General features: G+C 53.3%; 1 protein-coding gene across 6 annotated transcripts in view; it reads left to right on the forward strand.

The window, feature by feature from the left end:
• ECE1 (endothelin converting enzyme 1) overlaps positions 1-25,930 on the forward strand; it is a 121,138-nt gene that overhangs the window by 54,900 nt on the left and 40,308 nt on the right. Inside the window, exons 1-4 of one of the 6 annotated variants that reach the window (XM_027965562.3) lie at positions 970-1,491; positions 2,492-2,578; positions 11,167-11,308; positions 17,423-17,635. In XM_027965562.3, coding sequence (XP_027821363.1) covers positions 1,333-1,491; positions 2,492-2,578; positions 11,167-11,308; positions 17,423-17,635 — 601 coding nt within the window. In that variant the 5' untranslated portion in view covers positions 970-1,332. Of the gene's footprint in view, positions 1-969; positions 1,492-2,150; positions 2,260-2,491; positions 10,652-11,166; positions 11,309-17,422; positions 17,636-25,930 lie in introns of those variants that run through there. The other 5 variants (XM_027965563.2, XM_004005152.6, XM_015093696.3 and 2 more) reach the window with 5 other exon arrangements.

A 25,930-nucleotide genomic window follows, 5' to 3' on the forward strand; every position in this document is an offset into this window, starting at 1 on the left:
TCCTCCCTCGCCTCTCACCTTCGTGCAGATGCCCATGGGAGCTCCAGCCCCACTCTAGGCCTTTGCAGATGTAGAGGCTCACAGGACCCAGCCCTCTCTTCTAGGGTCTCCTAATTAAGGTGCTGTGTGCATTAGTAGAAGGAAACGTGGGATGTGGGGAGGGGTGGGGGAAGGCAGAGGACACAGCTCAGGGGGCCTGAGGCTGCCTGGGGTCAGACAAGACTGGTCTAGAGAGCTTTCCAGAACGGCTGATCTCTGAGTTAAGACGGAAGGAGAAGCCATTGCTTCACTACACCTGGGCCAGTTACTTCCCCAAGCCTCAGTTTCAGATCTTGTAAAAGAGACTGATGATACCTGCTTCAGAGGCTTCAATGAGACGATGAATGTAAAAGAACCAACAAATACCTTGTCCCTCTAAGCCCCCAGGAAACAGTAGCTGCCTGCCGTGCCCTTTCTGTTTCTCTGGTGGGTAATGGGAAGTCCTGCACCCAGGGGGAGTGGAACAGAAAAACCCAGAATTAAAATGCTTCCTGCAGGCCCTGCCTCCCTAAGGTCCTCAGACATGTTCTCCTTGTCCTTGGGTATTGCAAAATTAGATGCATTTTCAAGGCCCTTCCCCAGAGTAATTTTCACTTGTTCTCGTTTCATTTTAACAGTGTTTAGAGCTCCTGTGCTATGGCAGCTGATGGGGATTCTCTGTGTCAGACAAGGTCCCAGCCCTGATACAACTCACAATTTGGGGGAGGGGGAAGGAGACAGATGTTAAAAACCAGCATAAATAAGTCACAGACTGCAGTAAAACGGGTTGCCATGATCGATAATTTGGGTTCTGCTCGGGGTGGCTGGGACATTTGAGGGTGTGACGTTTACGCTGACCTCTGTCTGCAACAGGAGCCAGCACGGGAGGAACAGAGACATGTCCAGACAGAGGGAACAGTGCTATAAAGGTCTCGAGGGCAGGAGACACTCGGGGAATCCGAGGAACAGAGGGAGGGCGGGAGAAGCGGCAGCCTGAGGCAGGGAGGTGGGAAAAGGGGCAGGGTGGGCAGGGGCCACGGGGGACCAGTAAGGGGGCTGTCCCCACAGAATTGGGAGCAAGGGTGGCAGGACCAGAGTTTCCTGTTGAAGGCTGGGCTCTGGCTGCAGAGCAGGCGGTGAGAAGGCAGGAGGTGAAGCCTTGGGAGCTCACCGAGACTGTCACCCCAGGTGTCACTGAGCCTTCTCTGCCTGTTCCTTCATGCATCTGTGAAGTCAGCTATGAGAGGGAACGGGAGTGGTCTGGAAAGCTGAGAAAAAATGTATTAACGCGGGGGCTTCCAGGTCCCACCAGACATGGAGGGTCCTTTGGGCAACTGCTGGGTAGGCTCTTCTGGGACCTTGAGGGGCAGGGAGAGAGCCTGGCGTCCAGAGCGCCCCACCTCTGAGGGAAGGTGGAGGAAATGGTCCTGTTCCTGGCTGTCCGCTCTCCCCAAAGCTGTTCCTGTTTTGGAGGTAAGATCACACCTTGGAGCCTGGAGCCAAGCACAGGCTTCCCTCCAGCATGCACAGAACATTTTTCATTCTAAGTCAGGAGAGTGCTCTGGAATTTTCTGAGATCATTGTGAACTCTGGCTCAAAGACCACTGAACTAAAGGAAGGGGGAAATGAGAAGGGAGGCACATGCCATTTTTATTCCGTGTGTGTGTGTCTGTGTGTGTGTGTCTGTGTGTCTGTGTGTGTGTCTGTGTGTCTATGTGTGTCTGTGTTTTCCCCCAAATATTTCTAGCTCGCATGGGGGAGGCCGCTCTTGGCGCAGCTAAGGGTCAATGGCGAGAGAAACCTCTCTTGACTTTTGCGGCCAAACTAGGGGCCCTTTCCTAATACCTGCCTTTTGGCATCTGCCACCACGGTTTATAGAAGGAGGACTTCATGTTTCTTAGAAGGAAGGGTGGCCGCGAGCCCCTTCCTGCCTGCAAGCGGGAGGGGCCTCTCCCCGACCCCCACCCCGCCCCCCAGCCTCTGGGAAGGGGGAGAAGGCTCCGTCTCCCGGGTGACTGTGGGGGGCGGTCTCCCGGCGCGGCGCGGGAGGGGGCCGGAGCTGCGCGGGCCAGGCTCCGCCCTCGGAGGTGGTGCGAGGCCGGGCCCAGCCCCAGGGCCGGCCCTCCCCGGCCAGAGCCGCGGGCGCGCGGCGGCGGGCACCCGGCGGGGAGCGGGCGTCGCGGGCGCACCATGCGGAGCCTGTGGCCGCGTCCGGTGGCCGCGGCGCTGTCGGCGCTGGGGGTGAGGCGCGGGGTTGCATAAGCGGGGAAGGGGCGGGGGTGGCGGAGGGAGGCGGGACCCCCCTCGCCTCCCCCGGCGCGGGCCTGGCCGTGGGCCGGTCCCGGTGTCCCGGCCGGGGCGGGGCGCGGCGGCGGCGGCGCAGGCGACGGGTGGCCGCTTCCCCGTTCTCCCCATTCGGGAGTGGTGAGCCATGGAGGCGCTAAGAGAGTCGGTGCTGCACTTGACTTTGCAGATGTCGACCTACAAGCGGGCCACGCTGGACGAGGAGGACCTGGTGGACTCGCTGTCCGAGGGCGACGTGTACCCCAACCACCTGCAGGTAGGCGCCCCGGCGCTCTGAGCGCCCTCCCCAGCCCTGGCCGACCCGGCCGTCCTGCCTGCCACCGGGGCGTGAGGGGGCCCGTGCCAGCCCGCCAGCCCTTGGGCTCCGTGGGTTAAGAAAAGCCTGTTCTGGGTTAGCAATACCCCTGAGGCGCTGGGCTCCCCAAAGGGCCTCCCCGCCCCACCTTCACGCATCCCCAAACCCTCCGGACCACCTGCTACTGGGTTACAACTCAGGCGGCCAAGTGGAAGAAGCATCCTGGAGGGGTGAGCTGGTCCAGTTCTCTCTTCAGAGGGAGGAGGCCAGTCCCTGAGTGCTGAGACTTGCCCAGAGTTTTAGGCAGAGCATAAAATCCTCCCAGTTGTAGCGTAGAAAGTCCCGGAACCCTGTCAGTCCTGGGCAGACAGGGGGTGATTGGTCATCCTGTCTGGTGGACGTTACCCCACATTTCCTCCTCTTCTTCCCCCAAACCCCGCGTGTCCTGGGGGTTGGAGCCCAGCCTCTGCTCCCTCTCTCCCTGCCCCTTCCAGCCTCTACTTGGGAAGCCCAGTTCCTCCCCCACCAGGCTCTGCCCCCTGGGGCTCAAATGTGCCCACCACCTCTGCCTCCCGGAGGGACTGAGCTGGGATGGTCCAGACCAGGACCTCAACCCCGGCTGGGTGTGAACTGAAACAGGTGGACCTGAGGAATTTGGGAATTCCGAAGGATGCCCAGGGGGCCCTGTGACCTGACACCTGGCGAGCAGCACAGTCTAGGAGGCTTCTGCCAGGCTGACCCGGGGAGGCCTGCTGCAGGGACTGCTATCAGTTCAGAAGCCGCCCCCAGAGGGAAAGCGTAGGCTGTGTGGAAACCTGGGCTGCCAGGCCCAGTTCTGCTCGGCGCACCTCTCAGAAGCTGGGATCATACTAGTAAAGGGAAACGGCACTGATTGACACTCATTCAGTAGGCCCTGGGGAGGCCAAACCCGGCCCTGAGCGGTCTGCACACACTGGAACGGGACTCTCTCACCTACATCGTCCCACTCAGCCTTCAGGAGCAGCCCCGTGAGTTACTGTCCTCACAGCGCCCTCTTACAGATGAGGAACCTGAGGCTCTGAAAGGGGAGACAGCTTGCCTTGGGTGCACTGGAGCTAGAATTCTAGGAGTAAGAAACCAAACCCAGTCTGTCTAGAGCCGCTTCCCCGTGGACCTTTCTGCAGAGGCTAAATCCAGCAGGAAATTAGATTCCCGTGGCAGGCGCTTTTGCCTTCCCGAATCAAAACAGAATCTAATCAGCCGTCTTTTTCAGTCTCATCTTTCACAGAAGGTTCTAAATATATCAGCACAAAAGCGTTTCGGAATTCACAACGAAGTAGGGTGCTGTGCTGTTATCATCTTGTGGCAGCCCGCATGGGTATAGACTTTCTCAGGCCACAAAGTGACTCGTCAGCCTGAGGCCGCCTGGCACAGGGGAGGCACCCGGGGCTCTGAGACGGGGTGAGGGGGCCCCAGGTGTGAATCTGACACCGCCTGTGATCCTGGGCGATCTAAGCTTCTCTTCCTGCCTCTGCACAATGGGAGTTAAGAGAATGACTGTGATGCACGTTTCGGGGCCTGCCAGCATTGTTATGTTTGTGATCGTGAGGTAAGGACTCTTGCGGCTGCGTTACACATGACCAAGCTGAGTCTCAGAGAGGTTAGGGACATTCCTGTGGTCACAGAGCTGTCATGCGGTTGGAATGCAGTGTTGGTGCCCCGACACCAAACCACCCAACGGGGTATATCGTCCACTTTTACTACAGGAAAAGCCCAAATGCTTGCCCCAAGGATTTGGAGGCATTTCTGTAGGTACCCAGCCCGGCTTTCCTTGAGCCTCCACGACTTCCCCAAAGCAGACTAGCTAACGATTGTTCTTATAAGAGTCGAGAACCTTTTCATCTTATCTTACAGAGTTTTCTAGGAATTTTATGTCTTTAATCACAGGGAAGTTTTCCAGTATAACAATTTTGCATACTAATTTGTGAAAAAAAGAGTCAAGTATAAAAGAAATTTACAGAGACAGTAACCCCACCACTCAGAAATAACTACTTCTAGTTTTTTACATTTGCTTATATATTTTTTATTATAATTGAGCTCATTCTACATCCATAACATTTTGTCCTACTTTTTTCATTTAATGCCACTTCATAAGCATTTTTTTTGTGTTGTCAGAAAATTCTGAAACATCAGCTGTACCTCAGTTTTAAAAATACTTCCAAGGAGTTCCTTGATGGCTTAGTGGTTAGGACTTGATGCTTTCAGTACTGAGGGCTGGGGTTCGATCCCTGGCCTGGGAACTAACATCCTGCAAGCCAAAAAAATGAAACAACACTTCCGAAACATACTGCCATTAAATATCATAATACCTTATGGTACCAGGATATAAAAATACATTTACTCAATCTGCTCCAATTGGACAATAGGCCCAGTATCCACAACACTGTAGGTGACCAGCTTCTAGCCTTTCGAATAATTTCCTATGAGTAATTGCTAGAAGCACAACTGTTCCCTCAATTTTAGGCCTTTTAAAATGGATCCAATCCTCTCCCCCGCCCACCAAATCTCCATCTCTTGACGGGCAGCTATAAAAATCAGCTACTTGTTTTTTCAAGATTTTGAAGCCCGTTGTTCCTGAAACTCTGGAGTTGTCAATACCAACACTAGTAAATGACAATTTGCATCTATCAGCCAAACTTGCCACCTTTTGCCTGAACATGCTGACAAAGTGTATTTAGCTGGAGCAAAATTTTACCTGTACCTCTCACCTGAAAGGATTTTTCTTTTCCTTGATCTCATATGTGAGCTACAACTTAATTGCAATCAACTAAAATTCTTCAGCGTGGACTAAGTGCAGAGTTTAAGGCCCCAGTTTTAACATGGAGCCCCAACTTTCCCTCTTGTGGACTCTGAGACCTGGAAGCTCCTCAGTTAGCCAGCTTTTCTCTTTTTTTACAAGATGGGGTTGGTATAATCCACTTCTCAGGGCTGTTGCATAGATTGAAATGAGACAATACAAGTGAAAGCACGTAGTGTAATGCACAGAAAATGTATTTGGTTGGGATCATTATAAAAGCTCACCCGGTGTGATATCTCAGTGATGCCCTAAACGTAATAGCTTTGTCTCTGTTCAGCTCAGACTGGCCACCTGGTCTCTGTATCTCCCGGTACATGCCATACCATTTCAGTGGCTCGAAGGGAAATAACTAAAGTTATACCTGCAGCTGGGGCTTCCCAGGTGGTAAAGAATCCTCCTTCCAGTAAGGAAACACAGGAAACAGGTTCGATCCCTGGGTGGGGAAGATCCCCTGGAGTAGGAAATGGCTACCCACTCCAGTATTCTTGCCCAGAAAATTCCATGGACAGAGGAGTCTGGAGGGCTACAGTCCATGGGGTTGCAGAATCAGACACAGCTGAGCATGCGCACAGCCCTGCAGCCTAAACTGGGGAGCAGAGCCTGCTGCTCCTGCTGCTTAGTCACGTGAGTCGTGTCCAGCTCTGTGCAGCCCCATGGACTGTGGCTGACCAGGTTCCTCTCCAGGGAATTCTCAAGGCAGGAGTACTGAGTGGGTTGCTGTGCCCTCCTCCAGGGGATCTTCTCAACCCTGGGATTGAACCCAGGTCTGCTACCCTGCAGGCAGATTCTTTACCACTGAGCCACCAGGGAAACTTCCCACAGGAGGCCACAATTATTCACCAAAACCTTTGAAGCTCATCCAGTTACCCCTAAAAAATCAAATTTTTTTCCAAGAAAAAAGAAAGCCAAGATATTTAATTCTTAGTGCTGGTTTTCTCTAATCCCTCCCCTACACCCCTTCCCTTCATGCACAGAGCTGTCTTTTGTGGGCAGTTGCAGAGACAGTCCCATTAAGTACTTTAAAAAGATCTCTCTGCTTTCCAGCAGACTTTTTCAACTCCATCTGCCTGTTCGATCTTTTTACTCTTGACCTTAGAGTTGTTCTAGGATCTGAACTGGTCAGACCTGGCACCTCATTTGCTTCCTCATTTTAAAAATAGGTGACTGGGACTTCACTGGCAGTCCAGCAGTTAAGACTCCACACTTCCAATGCAGGGATGCAGGGGGCACAGGTTTGACTCCTGAGTGGGGAGCTAAGATCCCCTAGTCTGCATAAAATAAAAAAATGTAAAAACAGGTGACTGAGGTCCAGAGGCTGCCCAGGGACAAACTCTCAATCTTGATAAAGCCAGGGTTGACCTTTGACTTCTCGGGGTCATGCCTTTTCTCCGGGGTCACTGACAGCTGGAAGGTGCATCTTCTAAATACTAGACTTGGATTCCTGTTGAGATGCAAGGAGTCCCCTCCCCCGCTCAGGTACTGATTCAAGCTGCTCTCAGCCATTGGAAGAGTCAGGCAGTGGGGCTGAGGGGCTGGTAGGGCTCCTGGAGGAAATGGAGAGGACAGGAGGGCTTCATAGTTTCACTCTGGCCTGGCCCCAGTGGCCTTAGCCACAAGCCCGCCATGTAGAAACTGTCCTGGAAGAAACTTCCCCAGCCTGACACAGGATATCACGCAGGGCCAGGCTGTCACGGTCTGTCTGTTCCGAGGGGCTGACTCGGAGGCAGGCGGCCCTGTCTCCCTGCCAGCCCTCCCCGGGGTGGTCTGGCCTCTGGGCTGCAGGGGGTGGGCTCCCTGCCAACCCTTTGGCCAGACTGACTCCTGTTGGCCGCTCCGCTCAGCTCAGGTCGCTGGAGGACCAGGCAGTGTCTCAGGAAACAACTGCCTTCCCTGCGGACCCCCTGCTTCCTCTGAAAGCCAGGCTCCCCGCCCCTTCTGCTGCTGGCTTGCCTCCTGGGCCCCAGGCTTGGTGTCCCGTCCTCGCCTGTAGAACCCGTTCTTGCTGGGAGCCTTGCGGGGCCAGGCGCTCACTTCTGTAACCGAATATTTATCCCTCAGCAGGGCTTTGTTCCCTTGGTTATGGCAACCCTGGGAACTCCTGGGCTGGATGGCTCAGCCGTTCCTCTCTCTCTTTCTCCACCTCTGTTTCCTGCTTGGTCTTCCTCTCTACCTTTCTTTCCAGGCATCTTTCTATCTCATGCTCTCTCTGCCTGCCAGGACCAATTGCTAGGATGCTAAGCCGGCCAGCGAGCTGAGCATTCACGGTGATTGTTACCCCATCTTCTAGGATAAGCTCTGCTCCTTGGCCGCTGCTGCGCCCAGTTACCTCTCCCGAGACCAAGTGAGCTGCCCGTCACTCACCCTCCAACCCTCCACGTTGCTGGAGACCCCTTTATCACGATCCACATGCCCCCATTTCCCAAAGGCAGGCTCTGAAGGAGGCAGGGCGGGGAAGGGACTCACTGAGCCAAATAGCAGCTTGGAGGCCCAGCCCCGGCCACGGCGCCCGGGCATTGGACAGCCTCTCCTGGAGCGGCCTCTTGACCCTGGCCCAGTCTCCTGGTGACTTCTCCTGCCGTGGGAGACTGCATCTGGACATCGGCCCTCAGAGGCAAGTCTTGTCCAGAAACCAAGAGGCCCCTCTGCCTGGTCGTTCAAATCAAGCACAGAACCATACAAAGGCTAAAAAAATAATTTAAAAAAAAACCCTGTCTTCAGATTCCATTTGCCCTTTCTCCCTGGAATTATGAATGTTTAATTTAATTTTGACTTAATTCTGTTTGCATTTTGCGGTGAACACCATCTGTCTGTTTGATGTTAAACAGTGAGTCTCGGCTCGACTTGCTGCTCCTGGTGGGCAGTGCGGCCACGGAGCTGATGCTGTGGGCTCAGAGGAGATGTGGGTTTTCTTATCACCCTCTCTGACCCCCGCTTCCTGTGTTCCTTCTGGAGCTAATACCCACGCCTACTCTTGGGGGTCCTGGGAAGATGGAATAGCATCATCCGGCAACAGAATAGAGTTAACACAGGCACCCAGAAAGCCCTCAAACATTAGCTGCCGTGATTGCTGCTTTTGCCGTCCTTCCCTTTGTCCTCTTCTTTCTGCCTGTTTCTTCTTTCTCTTCCCTTTTACTTCCTCGGATCGCACCTTGCTCTGTCTACATAAGAACGAGTTTCCTGCCAAATGTCAACATGAATCAGCCATAGGTATACATATGCTCCCTCCCTCTGGCAGACAACAACAAAATTCTATAAAGCAGTTATCCTTCAATTAAAAAAACATTTTTAAAAAAAAAGTTTCCTGGACTCCCCTAGCGGTCCAGTGATTAAGACTCCACCTTCCCCAAACGGGGGCGCAGGACCAATCTCTGGTCAGGGAGCTAGGATTCCACGTGCTGTGCTGTGCAGCTGAAAAAAAAAGACAGGGTTTCCTGCTCCCCCAGCCCCGACAGCTGTGCTCCCTGGCTTCCCAGGGGTCTGGTGCCTCTTCAGCCAAGGTTAGCCATTGCTTAGCTTTCCACCCGTCTCCCCCTGAGCTGAGCTTTGGGGTCACTGAGAGGCCCAGCGTGGGAGATAGAAGGGGATATCAGTTCCATGGCCCAGAAAGAGTGAGAACAAATGTCAGCATCCCCAGACAAGGCAGTGCCTGCTTCAAACCCTTGGGGGCCCCTCTGGATCCCAGTGCCCCTGATGAACTGGGTGAGGGAATTGCTACCTCTGACAAAGTGCTTCATAGACGTTGAGGCTGTGACTGCGTCAGCATTGTCCCAGGCTATGTCTGTGCCAGGAGGGTGGTCAGAATCTTCATGTCTCACCGTTTTAAAAAGGTTTTTCAGGGGAGCTCCCTGGTGGCTCAGGTGGTAAAGGATCTTCCTGCAGTTCAAGAGACCTGGGTTCGATCCCTGGGTCAGGAAGAACCCCTGGAGAAGGAAATGGCAACCCACTCCAGTATCTTGCCTGGAGAATCCCATGGACAGAGGAGCCTGGCGGGCTACAGTCCATGGGCTCGTAAAGAGTCGGGCACGACTCACACTTCAGGGCTTTCAGAAGACCGCACCCCTCCCTGTAACTGCTTTTGCGTCCTAGCCTCCGGGACCGCCACTGAATTCTCACCAAGCCTCAGGTTCCTTTTCTCGGTTTTAGAATCATCATCGTTTTTTTCCCGCAAAAGTTTTGTCTTCCTCTTTCACTAGAGCAGCAATCCCCAGTCATTTCCTGTTCGGAAAATAGCCAGCGAGGGCCATGAGGCCACGCGACGCCCTTCACTAAGGACTGGCCTCGGGGTCCCCAGGCGTCGGCGTCAGGCTGCCCCTGGGCTGTGCCGTGGCCCCCGGGCAGCTGTCCTCTCAGCAGTTGGGGGCCACTCTCAGGGCAGAGGCTGGGTCTCCCCATCTCCCCTGGCAGGCTGTGGGCCTCCCTGCCTCCATGCCCGTTCCCCTCCAGCCTTGCTTCTCCTTCCACCTTGGCTTTTCCAAAGGGTGAATCTAATCCCATCGCTCCAACCCTGGGAAGAAGTCCCCCACCAGTAACCCGGCTTTTCGCACCCCTTAGCATCCAGGCCTTGCCCCCCTCCTTCTCCCTTTCCCTCCCCTTTCACCTGGCCAGCTGCTACTTATTCTTTTAAGGCCCAGCCCAGGGACCCCCACCTCCAGGAAGCCTTCCCTGACTGAACCCCTGCCTATCCCAATCAGTCTCTGTATCTCTCTGTCTGCTGGGCAGTGAGAGCTAAAAGTGAGGTCTTGTCCTCTCTGTACTTCCAGTGTGGCCCTGAGCTGGTGCTCGACTGTTGACACGTGGCCACAATGTCACTGAACTGAACCCTGGCTGCAGGGTTCCCTTCCTGTCCCGCGGCCCCAGCCTCGGCAGGAAGCACCTCGTGGAACAGAGGGGAGCCCCCAGCGGGCTTCGGGTGTGAAGGCCGGGCCCTGGGCTCTGGGCACTGTAGGCTGGTGGGCCCCTCCTCAGCTTGGAAGGCCCTGTCACACCCTCCGCTTCCTCTCATTGTACCTCTTTTCCTGTTTAGCTGACTGTGAGTTAGGCCGAGAACGTTTTCTCCTGCCTTTGAGGACCTGCTCGGATGGAGCTGTTTCCCCTTTGCATCCCCCCCGATGTCTCCCAGGACTCGATGCTCTGACCCGTGGGTGGGCTCTGGGATCAATACCTTTGGACCCAGATCCAAGCTCGACCCATCTAGCCGTGTGAGCAGAGGCAAGGGGCTCACCCCTCTGGGTTGCGGATTCCTCATTTGTAAACAGAAGCTGAGAGCACAGTCCTCGTGGGGCTGTGGCGGCTTCGGCGGCCCAGGCTGCGCGTCCCTGTCCCTGTGCGCAGTTGCAGGCTGGTGGTTGTGTCCGCCTCAGAGCCCAGCCGGATGCTCCCTGGATGCCTGCGAGTGCAAACATCCTGTTCTTTTTTGAACTCCTTACTGGAGAAACGGACAAATCCGATCTATTTTTTTTCCCCTTCTACCCAGATCGGGTGACAGAGAACACAAGCACGGCTGGGCTGAGCTGCTTGACTCTGAGCTGCTGAGCAGGGTGGCCGTTCCTCTCCTGGATTAGGACGGGTTCTGTGGGAACCGGACCACCCCTGAGACAGGAGGGCGGCCCTGATGTCTCCCCGGGGCCAGGACCTGCTGCGGAGCCCCCTCCTCCTGGGCAGCGAGGGCCCTGGGCTCACGTCCTCCCCGTTCCGCCTGCCTCCTTCCCTGCAGGTGAACTTCCGAGGCCCCCGGAATGGCCAGAGATGCTGGGCCGCCAGGACCCCGGTGGAGAAGCGGCTGGTGGTGCTGGTGGCGCTTCTGGTGGCGGCAGTGGTGGCCTGTTTGGCAGTACTGGGCATCCAGTACCAGACAAGTAGGTGCCTCTGTCTGTGATGGGTCATGGGCTCCACTCACTGCTGCCCTGGGCTTTGTCTGCTGGTGTCAGCGGCTGGCCTCCGAGGCTCAGGAGGGAGCTGGGTCTGGGAAGCTGGGGTGGCTGACACAGACTGAGGCCTGGGAGGTGGGTGGACGGGTGATGATAAGGTTTGGGGGTCAGGAGGAGGTGAGTTTGAATCCTGGCCTGGCAACTTGTTATCCGTGTGACTTTGGACAAGTCACTCAATCTCTCAGAGCTTGTGTTTTCTGCTTTACATGGAGAGACTGGTCAGTTTGAATCCCTCCCACAACTAGCCCATGTTTCTCTGTCCAAACTTGTGTAACAATATGATCAGGCCCCACTTTGATCTCTGAGGATTTGGGATAATATCTGTCACATACCCAGTGCCCGGTAGAACTTCTCTGGCCTCTGTTCCGGGTTCCCTTATTGTTAGGATGCGGGCTGGTTAGACACATGGGCTGGCCCTGTCGCCCATCAACAGTTCCAACAGAACAGCAGCAATGCCTTCCGTTTGCTCAGTACTTTCCATGTACCAAATACCTTGCCTCTCCTTTACAGATGTAATCTCATTTCCTTCTCGCTGCCACTCTGTGAGGTGTGGTTGCTTCTGGCCCCGTTTTCTGCAAAGGAAACTGAGGCAGTGAGACTAAGCTGCTTGCCCAGGGTCACATGTCTAATACGGGAGGGATTCAGCCATGGGTTGGCAGGCGCCTGAGCTCAGGCCCTGTCTTCTGTGTAATTGATGGTACACCCCAGTGTGTGTTACATGCCCAGGAAAGCTGTTCTTCTCTGAGCCAGGGGACCTTTGCGTACCTCTGTCATCTCCTTTCTCTGTCCTACCTTGTATAGCAATATGATCAGACCCCAGTTGGATCCCACTGTCAGGGGTCTGAGGCTGGTTCTCTGTGTCTGGTTGAGTGTATGTAGCAACTGCCTCTCACAGAATCAATGCTCTGTAAGCTCTTATGGACCTGGAAAGGGCAGATCCAAGCTAATAGGGATGGGAGTCCAGTTAATTCTGGGATCTCTCTCTGCTCTGTGCCCTTGTATCCAGCTCTCTGATGGCAAGAAGCACCTGGATGAGCAGCCTCTGGGGCTTTGCCAGGAGTTTAATCCCATCGACTTGGTCACCTGGTGCTCAAACCATCAGAGAGATTGTGAATCTCCATAGGATCAGGGAACATCAACTCCAGGCTTTGCTGAGCTTTCTCCGCTGTGAACTGGCTGGCCTGCGTGACTGGCCACACTGCATTGGGGTGGGGAAGGGGTTTGGGGGCCTGAAAAGAGTGCAGGCCTTCATCTGAGTCATCCTCCCATCCCTTCTGGACCAAACACTCATTCATTCACTTTCTCATTCATTCATTCACTTTCTCATTCATTCATTCACTTTCTCATTCATTCATTCACTTTCTCATTCATTCATTCACTCATTCATTCCACGAACATTGAACGAGTGCTTACTCTATGTCAGGCGCCTAGGTGGTACCTAAGAAATAATTGCTTAGTTATTTAGCTGACTTTTTAATGGTTTGTAGATGTTTTACCAAATGTGCCTAGCCCAACAGGTGATTATTACATATCTGATTGATTAATTAGTGATTTTTAACCATGCGTGCTCAGCATAATGCCTCGATGCCATAGGATACTTTGCAAAGTGAATAAATAAATGATTGAATGGACAAAGAGTGAGAAGGAAGACAAAGTGGGAACAGCCTTTCTCTGCTGATCACCCTTGTCCTGTGGCTGCCATCTTGCTTCATCCTAAAGCAGGTTTAGTTCCGGGCAGTGCAGGCCCTCTCCAGCCTTGTCTGCCCAGCTCTTGGCCCTGTGCATGGGAGCCGATGAGATTCCAACACGCACTGTTGCCCTGAGGTTGCCCCTAGAAGTTCCCAGGACGCTTCTCCATCAGAAACCAGAAGGGAGCCCCCAAGGCCTGGCTTCTACACATACACGTCTGTCGTTGCCAGGTGGGGCCCACAGGGAGGAATCCTGCTTCAGTCTATCCCGTCTGTCTCAGGGCTCCAGATGGGTTTTCCCCAGCCCTGGTCCTGGGTGAGGGGAACTCTTCCCCCCAGGGTGGAGCTGGGCTGGGGATCCGGTGACCCTTGAGCCCGTTCATGTGTCTTTATCAGCTGCCTGAGCCTGGGAAAGCAGTGGTTGCCCCAGATGCTGGTGATAACCAGCAGGTGCTGGCATCAACCATATCTGGGCAGACACTGGGCAGGTCAACGCCGATTTTGGTGATTCTATAAAGACGCACCTATAAGTTATGTCTGAGCACTTAAATACGTATTTATCCACCTTCCTGTGGCACCCTGCTTTCCCGAAACTTACAGATGCTTTGCAAACAATGGCAGCAAAACAAACAATACGTTTTCCAGAAAATATTCTGAAGTGTCTCACTTAGTGTTGAGGCCAGGCACCATCCAGAGCCTCTAACCTTTAGCTAGATCTGGGACCTGCTCCTGCCTTCTCAATGGACCATGCACGACCTAAAGGGAAGAAATACTTCTGCATCTACAGGTGGTCACCAAAGGCTGGACAAAGCTCTTTTATTCATTCAGCTATTCATTAATTCAACAAACAGTCAATGGGTAGCTGCTAGGTGCCAAGTTTGCTGAGCAAAGGAGCTATAAATGCAGTTAAGATGCTGGCCCTGGGCTTTGCAGGTGGCGCTAGTGGTAAAGAACCCACTTGCCAATGCAGGAAATAAAAGAGACACGGGTTCGATCCCTGGGTCAGGAAGATTCCCCTGGAGGAGGGCATGACAACCCTCCCCAATGTTCTTGCCTGGAGAATCCCATGGATAGAGGAGCCTGGCAAGCTTTGGTCCATAGGGTCGGAAAGAGTGGACACAGCTGAAGTGACTTAGCATGCACGCACGCATGCAAGATGCTGGCCCTACCCTCACGCTCACTTCCTAGTGGGGCAGGTAAACAGGGAGACGGCCATAACACAAAATAGAGTGTGCTCAGGTAGCAGGCCTCCAGACAGAAGGCGACCAGGGAAGGGTGAGGCTTCCCCAAGGAGACAGCGCCTGGGCTGAGCTTTGAAGGTGTTGACATGGGATGAGAGGGACGTAGAAATTATGAATTAAGTAATCAAATGTACATGAAGTACCTGCTAGGCCAAGGATCGTTGATAAGGGATCTACCAGCCAATAATAGTTAAATAGCCAAGCAATTATTGCCCAAGTATCACCTGGGCGCTTAAGTATTGCTGTGTGCCTGGCAGAGTAGGTGCTTAAGTGGAGAACTGCCAGGTCTGACTGGTTCCTGGCGACGGGTTTCTTATTTAAAACCAAGGGCCCCTGTAATAACTACAGATATCTCTCTGTCTCTCTCAAGCACACACACACGCACAGATTCTGCGTCTTGCTCCCTCAGGATCATTCTCTTTACCGCTGGCCTCTGGGTTTTCCCACCAGCCAAGTATTTGTCAAACTTGACTTCCTGCAGTTAGTTGTATAAAAACAAGAGTTATTCATTTCCTTTTCCAAATATGAAGTTATATCATAATAATGAATAGGCTTTTTCAGATGACACAGAAATTCTTTTCCCCCACCCCACCCCCCAATAAAGATTTTGGTAAATTTCCTTAATTGAAAAGCAAGGCATGCAACTAAAAGGTCTCATCTAGAGGTATTTAAAATTGTGCCACGTCCCCTATCATTTCCTTTCTCTATTTTCATGCCTAAAGTGAAACTCGCTCAGTCGTGTCCGACTCTTTGCGACCCCATGGACTACACTGTCCCGTGGAATTCTCCAGGCCAGAATACTGGAGTGGGTAGCCTTTCCCTTCTCCAGGGGATCTTCCCAACCCAGGGATTGAACCCAGGTCTCCTGCATTGCAGGCGGATTCTTTACCAGCTGAGCCACAAGGGAAGCCCATTTTCATGCCTAACAGTTCAATAATCTTTAATTGTTGTACAGTCATCTCAGAACAGGAAATTATTGGTTGGCCAAAAAGATCATTCCAGTTTTCTGTAACATCCTCCAGAAAAACCCGAGCAACCTTTTTGACCAGCCCAATACCTGGAAATAGAATCGCCCTGATTTTTGTGCTGTCGTTCGACCCTTCTGAGCCTACCGTCCACCCTCGGACCTTGGGCTGGTCGTCAGAGGCTAATTAGCACTCGGGTTGCTAGCCCAGCCCCAGCCAGCGCTGTGTCTCCAGGTGAGATGATGGGCAGCCCTGCCAGCCCGTGTGCTCTCTTCTGCTCTCTGAGGGTTGATCTGGGAACCTCAGACCCTAGGACTCCAGGGAGCTGAGTCCCCTGCCCCCACTGCCCAGCCACCAGGTTATTTCCTCGTCATCAAGCAGCTGGTCCTCCTCTTCCTCATCTGCAGATGGAGAAACCCAGCTTCGGAGGGATGAGGTTGCCAGCACAAGGCCAGAGGCAGAGAGCTGGGCTTTGTACCCAGGTCTCGGAAGGAGCCCCCAGCACCTGCCCTGCCAGCCTCCTCCCTGCGCAGTGGGAACGGAAGGGCCACAGCAGCCCCCGGTGGGGCCGGCCAAGCAGCGGTGCAGGGATGTAGGAAGAACCCAGCTTCAGTGTTGCCGAAGCAGCACAGAGCGGGTTCAGTCCGGGCGCTCCCAGGCTGCCGGGGGACACTCAGAGCCTCAGTGTCCTCATCTGCCCACGGGGTTCTCGCCCCCGTTAGCAGGACACCAGCCCCTCTGGTTGCCCGTCTGCTCGGGTCAACAGGCGGTATGGATCCTCTTTCTCCTGCGGTTGGGTTTGTCTTACCACCTGGGGCCAGACCCCCGCTCAGGCGGCCCCCGGCTTGCTTCCTCTGCTTGAGCCCGCTGACTGACCTCAGGGCCGGAGTCGGGCCCCGTCCACTGGCCTCTGCCCCAGGCCCTACAGAATCAGCTCAAAGTGAAGAGCAAAGTCGCTCAGTCATCTCCGACTCTTTGCGAACCCATGGACTGTAGCCTACCAGGCTCCTCTGTCCGTGGGATTTTCCCAGGCACGAGTACTGGAGTGGGTTGCCATTTCCTTCTGCAGAGGATCTTCCCGACCCAGGGATCGAACCCGTGTCTCCCGCATTGCAGGCAGACGCTTTACTGTCTGAGCCACCAGGGGAGTGCATAGAATCAGCTCAGAGGAAGCAGATTTCCTTGTTCGTCGTGCTTTGTGGGCACTTGTAGGGTTTGGCAGCCCTCCGCCGGGGGGCCAGTCATCACGGGAAGAGCTCCCTTCCAGGCCCAAAGCAGAGAGAGGATGGGACTCAGACCCCCCGGGCCACTGAGCAGGGTGCTTAGGCTCCCTGCGCCTCTGTCTCCCGATATATAAAAATGGCTTTAAGCAAAGTGGTCTGTTAGGGTTGTTTCCTTTTCGCTTTTCTGAAGATTCAGTGAGATGAGTCTCCTGCCTTATACCCAGTGGGAGTGATTTTTCACGCTCCCTTCTAGTCCTCAGTCTTTCCTTCTCCCTGAGTCCTGGCACCATGCTGTCTGCGTCGCGCGTTTGCCGTGGACTACGTATCCTCAGTGAGCGCGTGGATAGTAAATATCGGACATTTCTACGTATCCTCAGTGAGCGTGTGTATAATAAGTAACGGACATTTCTCCTGTAGTCTTGACTTTTCTTGGATAAGTTTGCGTCCCCCATGAAATTATTAAAAAAGACTATGCTTTTATATCCCTACCACACTCACACACACACCACACACACACATACACACACACAGCTACCTGTACTCAACAAAGAACCTGGAAGATGCTCAGTAATTATTTTGTTGAATAAATGAATGCATGAATGAGTAAACGAATTTGTTGAGCATCAGGAAATAATTTTTTAAAAATCAATGAATATTTATGGAGGGACTGATTAAAAGAAGCACCTTGGTTCTGGTTTTAAAGTCATAGGAAGGATTTTAGGCAACTCAAGAGAAGTCTTATTTTACGAGCCAGGAGATCATAAATCCACTGAAATCTTTGTCTCTGTAGTGTTCTGGTGATTGTCTGTTTGGTCAGGGCTTGGGTAGGGCCTGGCACCCCAGGGCCCCAGACCACCTGCACTGTATTTCCGTAGCCTCCTCCCTGCCTGCCCTTCATTGACCTCTTACCCTTGACCCCTGCCAGGAACTCCCTCGGTGTGCCTAAGTGAGGCCTGCATCTCGGTGACCAGCTCCATCTTGAGTTCCATGGACCCCACGGTGGACCCCTGCCAGGACTTCTTCACCTATGCCTGCGGCGGCTGGATCAAAGCCAACCCCGTGCCGGATGGCCACTCGCGCTGGGGGACCTTCAGCAACCTCTGGGAACACAACCAAGCTATCATCAAGCACCTCCTCGGTAGGCACCCGGCGGGGGGACTGCGGAATGGGCTGCAGAGGGGGCCTGCCCTCTGCACCCACCAGGCTTGGCTGAAGGGCAAGGTTGGCGGGATGGGGAGGCGAAAGGGTTGGGAGCAGACGAGGCTGGGTTAGAATGTCTGCCCCATCTCTGGGTGTGTGATCCTAACTTACTTATCAGTGAGCCTCACTTTCTCCATCTGTAAAAATGGGACTCAGTTCAGTTCAGTTCAGTCGCTCAGTCATGTCCGACTCTTGTGACCCCATGAATCACAGCACGCCAGGCCTCCCTGTCCGTCACCAACTCCCGGAGTTCACTCAGACTCACGTCCATCAAGTTAGTGATGCCATCCAGCCATCTCATCCTCTGTTGTCCCCTTCTCCTCCTGCCCCCAATCCCTCCCAGCATCAGGGTCTTTTCCAATGAGTCACCTCTTCGCATGAGATGGCCAAAGTACTAGTAAGGCCCAAACTGCAGAGTTTCAAGAACTAGAGAGCAGATGGGTGAAGCATTAGCGTGGTATGTACGGCACGTCATAGGTGCGTTAAGAACTGTAGCTGTGCTCGTAGTTTATGGCTTCAAGCTGTGGCTTAGTTTTGGACTGGTTTTGACTGGGAGATTTGCAAGTTGTGAGCAAAAAGAATGAAGGCTGAGCATGCTGGGTCCAGATTTTAAGGTTGTGAGCCGATCCAGGTTCTGACAACGGTTTATCTGAGAGTCATCCAAAGGCAGGAGTCTTCTGGGCCTCGTGGTAATCCGGCTTGCGCGATAAGCAGTCTCACCAAAGTCCGTTGCGTTATGCCCTGTTGGGCCGTTAGCACTTCTAGCTGACCTTGGTGTTGGTGGTTTACCCTCAGGTTAGGGTCCCACGTCTGTCTTGGTTGAGGCTGTCCTTGGTCAGTGTCTGTTGAATTAGCATCTGCCCCGGAGGGTGCTTCTCTCTATGTGGAATCAAAACTCACCGTGCTGTAACCTATAAAGGTCCCGACGTGAACCCCTTTGGGACCAAGACCTTCTCCATGCCTGTCTCCTGCTGACCCCTGCCCCATCCTGGGGCCTTCAGTGCTGATAGGAGCTAGATCGTGAAAATCAGTCCATTAATTCATCAATGATAGAACTTAGATTCAAGAAATACCTATTAAATTTAAAAAAGTACTTTCTTAAAAAATAAAACCTTCTTAATACTCAAAAGTAGGTAAACTGAAGAAGACATCTAAAAGAGGGCTCAGTCATGTCTGATTCTTTGCGACCCTATGAGCTATAGCCCGCCAGGCTCTTCTGCCCATGAGATTCTCCTGGCAAGAATACTAGAGTGGGTTACCATTGCCTCCTCCAAGGGGATCTTCCTGACCCAGGGATTGAACCCTCGTCTCCTGCATTGGCAGGCAGATTCTTTACCACTGGTGACACCTGGGAAGCCCCTAAAAAGAGGTAGATCTTCTCAACAGGACAGAGACCTTCCTATGAGACAGGAAAAGATTCTAACTTGATGATTATGAATTTCAGGAGACTGTGTCTCTAAGATGAAAGTGGAAATTAGCAAACCAGATTAAGGAGACCTTTCCTTTCTTTCTCACCTCAGCCCCAGGGGGCGTGGCTGCTGCAGGGTGAAACTCACCCACCACTTATCCTTGGTACCCAGAAGCTCCTGGGCAGGGGCCCTGGGCACAAGGAGACCTCCTTGTCTCCCTGAGGATCAGAAAAGGTGGTGGGTGGAGGTGGGGCTGAGGGAACCCCATGTCAGGAATAACACAGCCCCCTGCATGCTTTATGCCACCCTATTGCCTTTGCAAGGGGACCCAGCCTTTTATTTCAGGACTGAAGGCAGATATGTCTGTGGTGGCCAGACTGGAGCTCAGGGACATCCTTTCCCCAGCATCTAAAGACACAGGTGGAGACTGGGCCGGGATCATCAACCAAAGCAGGAAAACGGAGGACTTCCCTGAAGGCCCAGTGGTTTAGATTCCACACTTCCGCTGCAGGAGCCACAGGTTCCCTGCTTGGGAAACGAAGATCCCATATGCTGCACGGTGCAGCCCCAGACATAAATAAGTTGTATTTGGGGACTTCCCCGGCAGTTCAGTAGTTAAGCGTATGTGCTTCCATGCAAGGGGCACAGGTTCGATCCCTGGTCTGGGGAATAGACTAAGATCCCACAGTGCTGTGCTGCGTGGTCAAAAAAATGGAAAACACGGCAGGAGAATAGTCTCGGTAGGATAATGATATGGGCTGGTGCCTCTACATCCTTCGCCAGGACCTGGATTCAAGTCCTGGTTCTGCCACTTACTGTGTGATCTTGGGTCAGTGATGTAACCTCTGTGGGCTTCTTGTCATCAGTACAGTGGGAACCGCACCTCCTCCAGGTTGTGAAAATTAGATGGAAAAATATCTATAAAGCACTTTGCTGGAGCCAAGCATATTGTGGTGGCTGTTGGCTGTGCTGGTGTTACTCTTGTTATTCACCCTTGACCTTTGCCCAACACTTTGCAGTTTACAGAGCTCTTTTGTAGATAACCATTCTTGTGACCCTGCTCCTTTAGGAGCTAGGAAGCTATTGCTCACCGCACTTGATAGACGAGGAACCAAAAGTCCAGAGAGCTCCCCAAGACAGGCTAGTAGGTGGCAGAAGTGCCACCCCCTGAATCCTGCCCACGCGTCCCTTTCCTGTCCGATGCCACCTCCTCTGGGCACCAACGATGGTACAGCTCCCTGTCCACCTTTTTTGGGGAGAACTTGCGGAAAGCACAAAGTGTTGAGAGTCTGAAGGAAAGGAGGAAACGGACCGGCACTAGCTGAGTGTCTGCTCCACGCCGGGCTGTGTACCAGGCTCTATATCCACTGCCTCAATCCTCACGGCTACCCTGGGACCTAGAATTTGCGGTCCCGTTTCCTGGATGACGAAACAGAAGTTAAGCTTGCCAAGGACACCCTGCCAGTCCAGGGGCTTCAGCCAAGGGGACCAGTTCACACCGAGAAGGGATTGCGGAGAAAGGCAGACGGGCCCTCTGCCTCCCCAGGCAGGCCTGGAGCTGGCTCTTGGGGAGGGCACCCCTGGGTCCCGATCCGCTGCCTCTGGGAGGATCGTGGGTCTTATCAGGAAGACCTTGGGTCTCAGCCAAGACTCAGCCCATCCCCACACCCTGTCCCGCCCCCACAGCAGTGGCCTCCAGTCTTGACTCTGGCCTTCCATCCCCGCTGTCCCTGAGGGTGGGGAGCTGCACTGAGCTGGCGTGCAACAGCCAGGACCCTGCGTACAAGCCCCTGACCCTGGGTCAGGGCCCAGTGGGATCAGGAACCCCGACAGGCTAGCCGATGACGTGTGGCCTTGGACGAGTGACCCGCCTTCTCTACAGCTTCATTTCACTATCTGTAAAAGGTGGATGATGGTATTGCCTGATGCTCAAGGTTACTGTGGGTATCATCTTGCGTGTGATGGGTTAGCGTGCTTGGCTCAGAGCCTGGCACCCAGTAGGCGCTCAGCAGAACTGCCCTCCTCGGTGGTGGGGATGGGTGAGTTCCAGGTCAGCCCTCTCCCTACAGGCTGTGTGACTACAGAGGGCTGCCCGCCCTGCTTCAGCCCTTCACCTAGGAAGTGGAAACCAACTCAGAGTACTGGCCAGGGTGTTCTAAGGATTCATGGGCTGGTCACAGAGAGAGTAATTATTGCTTCTTTTATTTCTTGGACTTGCCTGGTGGCTCAGACGGTAAAGCGTCTGCCTATATTTCGGGATACCTGGGTTCAACCCCTGGGTCAGGAATATCCCCTGGAGAAGGAAATGGCAACCCACTCCAGTACTATTGCCTGGAAAATCCTATGGACAGAGGAGCCTGGCAGGCTACAGTCCATGGGGTTGCAAAGAGTCAGACATGACTGAGCGACTTCACTTTTCACTTATTTCTTAAAAAAAAAAAAAAAAGTAACCGGAGTATCGTTGCTTTACAATGGTGTATCAGTTTCTGCTGTGCAGTGTGGTGAGTCAGCTACGCATGCACATATATCCCCTCCCGTTTAGGTCACCACCGAGCGCTATAGCAGAGCCCCTGTGCGATACGGTGGGCTCTCCGTAGTTGCCTGTTTCACACGCAGTATCAGGAGTGTCTGTGTGTCGGTCCCGATCTCCCCATTCATCCCATGCCTCCGCTTTCCCCACTGGCATCCATCTGTGACTCTCTATCTACTTTGTAAATAAGATTGTTTATACCAGCTTTTTCAGATTCTACACATACGCGTTAATACACGGTGCTTGTTTTTCTCTTATGGAAACCCTGATAGAGCCTCTTAGCAGAAGGAGGTCTGAAAGTGTTAGGCATTCAGTCTTGTCTGACTCTGCAATCCCATAGCCAGGCTCCTATGTCCATGGAATTCTCCAGGCAAGAATACTGGAGTGGGTAACCATTCCCTTCTCCAGGGGATCTTTCCGACTAGGGATCGAACCCAGGCCTCCTGCATTGCAGGCAGATTCTTTATCATCTGAGCTGCGAGGGAAGCCCCAAGGAGGTATGGGGGTATCCAAGACCATGCTGGGTTGTTTACTTGTATTATTTTCTTTAAGCCATGGAGTATATGCCCATTTTACAGATGTGATTCACAAATACAAAGGAAACAGATCTAGGCAATGGTGGAGCTGGGGCCTCAGACCTGTCTTTCTCTACTGATTCTGCTGTGCTCAGAGGTCACGGAGCAGCCCAGAAGTATGGTCTGCCCTGCCATCTCTTTTCCCTGACAGCTGCTTGATTTTGTTCTCTGGGCCAGCGGAGACCTGACTGGGGCCCAGTGAACAAGTAGCTGGGGTCCCCTCATGTCATTATGACCGAGAGCTTCCCCATGAGGTATATCCTGGCATCCCCTCCCCCTAGGCTCACTGTTGAAAACCAGTCTAGAAACGGCCCCTGCCCTGTGGACCTTGATACCTGGGACTCTTGATACCTGGAAATTCCTGAAGGGGCAGGAAGCAGGTGAGCAGGTGAGCGAAATATGCAGGTGCGTGGGCCAGTGCATTCTTGGGCTCCAGGTCAGGCTGGTTTCAGCTCCCCCAAGACAAAGGGGTCAGCCAGCAGGTCTCGGGAGGGATTGGATACACAGGGGCCTGGCTAGGCAGGCTGGCCTGGGTGGGGTCGGCTCTCTCGGAGGAGAAAGACAACTCAGAGCACAGTGAGGATTGTTATCAGCTGGTCGTGCAGGACAGCTGTCACCATCACTTGCCCCGTGACCTTGGGCGAGCCCCTTCTCTCTGTGAACGGTGGGTTTGCTCTGGCCCCTCCGAGGAAATCTGGGGACATCTGTAGCAGGTGGGTTGAGCTGGGCCAAGTGCCACCGTGGCATATCTTGGCAGCCTGCTGGCTAGAAGGGGCGACCTCAGCCGCATGAGACCCAGGTGCCTCAGCCGGAAGACTCTCTGCCATCCATACGCACTGCCGGTGGGGGCTGCCCCCGTAGGCTTTGGGGAGACCGGAGGGTGTCCTCACTTCCTCAGGGGAAAGATACGGTTGGGCCTGTCACCCTGAGGCTGGGCCCTCGCCTTAGGCATTCGACCTAGTCGTGCCTTTCGCACAGGCTATTCCGCCATCTAGAATACCGTCCCCCCCGTCCCGGTCCTGCAAGACTCTCAAACCTGCTTCTCCTGTCATGCCTTCTGTGGTTACCAAAGGGCCTCTCCAGGCTTGAGCTACAATTAAATTTTGTGTACTTGTCAAGTTTACTGTATATTCTAAAATGAATCATGCAAAAAAAAATAATTGATGCCTACTTGTAACAATAAACTGTGGGAAATTCTGAAAGATGGGAATCCCAGACCACCTGACCTGCCTCTTGAGAAATCTGTATGCAGGTCAGGAAGCAACAGTTAGAACTGGACACGGAACAACAGACTGGTTCCAAATAGGAAAAGGAGTACGTCAAGGCTGTATATTGTCACCCTGCTGATTGAACTTCTATGCAGAGTACATCATGAGAAACGCTGGGCTGGAAGAAGCACAAGCTGGAATCAAGATTGTCGGGAGAAATATCAATCACCTCAGATATGCAGGTGACACCACCGTTATGGCAGAAAGTGAAGGGAAACTGAAAAGCCTCTTGATGAAAGTGAAAGAGGAGAGTGAAAAAGTTGGCTTAAAGCTCAACATTCAGAAAACGAAGATCATGGCATCTGGTCCCATCACTTCATGGGAAATAGATTAGGAAACAGTGGAAACAGTGTCAGACTTTATTTTTTGGGGCGCCAAAATCACTGCAGATGGTGATTACAGCCATGAAATTAAAAGACAGCATATTCAAAAGCAGAGACATTACTTTGCCAACAAAGGTCCATCTAGTCAAAGCTATGGTTTTTCCAGTAGTCATGTATGGATGTGAGAGTCGGACTGGGAAGAAAGCTGAGTGCTGAAGAATTGATGCTTTTGAACTGTGGTGTTGGAGAAGACCCTTGAGAGTCCCTTGGACTGCAAAGAGCTCCGACCAGTCCATCCTAAAGGAGATCAGTCCTGGGTGTTTGTTGGAAGGATGCTAAAGCTGAAACTCCAATACACTGGCCACCTTCGGCGAAGAGTTAACTCATTGGAAAAGACCCTGATGCTGGGAGGGATTGGGGGCAGGAGGAGAAGGGGACGACAGAGGATGAGATGGCTGGATGGCATCACGGACTCGATGGACATGAGTCTGAGTGAACTCCGGGAGTTGGTGATGGACAGGGAGGCCTGGCGTGCTGCAGTTCATGGGGTCGGGAAGAGTCGGACACGACTGAGTGACTGAACTGAACTGAACTGTAACAGTTCAAGTAATGCAGATTCCCTGAAGCCCAAGTTAATGGTTTCCCTTTCTTCTACTCCCGACCAGATACAGACAGAATCATTCCAATGGCATCGAATCTGTCTGTGTCGGGGACTTGGCGGTTCATCATGCCACCCTGTGACATCTCTTCTGTTGTCATTTTGTTTTACCTTTCCAGTATTTACTGTCGAATGTAGCTTCATCTTCCTGTGCACGGTGAAAACTCTGTGGACCAGATCTGCATGTGAAATACCTTCTATCCAGTGTCACTCCCGCAGCAGCAGGCCCTTCTTTCTCTTTCATGTTTGGTGGGGGGCGGGGGTGGTTAGGTGGATTGGCTTTTTAATCAATCATTTATTTATCTTTGGGGCGCTGGGTCTGCTTGCTGTGCCCGCGCTCTCTCTGGTTGTGGTGAGCAGGGCTCCTCTCCCTTGCCATGTGTGGGCTTTTCATTACTGGGGCTTCTCTCGTTGCAGAGCGTGGGCTCTAGCCGCTCAAGCTCCGTAGTTGTGGTGCACGGGCTTAGTCGCTCTGTGCGTGCATGCGTGCTAAGTTGCTTCAGCTGCATCTGACTCATTGCAACCCTATAGACTGTAACCCGCCAGGCTCCTCTGTCTGTGGGGTTTCTCCAGGCAAGAATACTGGAATGGGTGGCCATACCCTCCTCCAGGGGATCTTCCTGACCCAGGGATCGAACCTGCGTCTCTTACGTCTCCCGCATTGGCAGGCAGGTTCTTTACCAGTAGCGTCACCGGGGAAGCCCTATTTCCTCTGTGGCATGTGGGGTCTTCCCACCCAAGGCTGACCCTGTGTCCCCTGCGTTGGCAGGCAGATTCTTCACCGCTGGATCACCAGTGAAGTCCCTAGATGGACTGAGTGATGAGTTGATCCACGGATGGGAGTGGGTGTCCAGGGCTTCTTAGGGGCGGCTGGATTGCTTCAGATCCCTCTCTGGTGTTCCAGGCCAACCTGCAGGAGGGGAAAGAGATGGCGAGAGAGCGTAGGCCTCTGCTCTGGCCTCAGCCACTCGCTGGTGTGACCTTGGACTGGTGACCCAGCCTCTTGCCTACAAGTTGGCACCCATGTCTGCGGCCGCCCAGCGTCTGTCTCATCCCAGGAGTGCTGTGGGAAAGGGTGTGCCAATAAAAACTTCCAGAGGAAGAAGTAGGCCGATTAAATGCGTTGCTCTTTTTCCTCTCTGGGACTTTGGGGAAGTGACAGAGGAAGTTTCTGGAATTCGGGGTCCCTGGAAGGAAGTACCCAGGCAGTCGGGAGTCCTGTTGTCTGGTCCTGGGCTGCCAAATTGTCTCCAGACCACTGGGTCCTGGAAGTGCCACCGTTTTCAAAATATGTCCCCCTTCTGGGTCCTCGGGCCTTCCCTGGTGGCTCAATGGTTAAAAAAAAAAAAACCTTGCTTGCCAGTGCAGAGACTCAGGAGACGTGAGCTCAATCCCTGGGTTGGGAGGATCCCCTGGAGGAGGAGATGGTAACCCACTCCAGTATTCTTGCCTGGAGAATCCCATAGACAG

Source organism: Ovis aries, chromosome 2 (genome assembly GCF_016772045.2).
Source record: "Ovis aries strain OAR_USU_Benz2616 breed Rambouillet chromosome 2, ARS-UI_Ramb_v3.0, whole genome shotgun sequence".
Classification (NCBI taxonomy): Eukaryota; Metazoa; Chordata; class Mammalia; order Artiodactyla; family Bovidae; genus Ovis; species Ovis aries.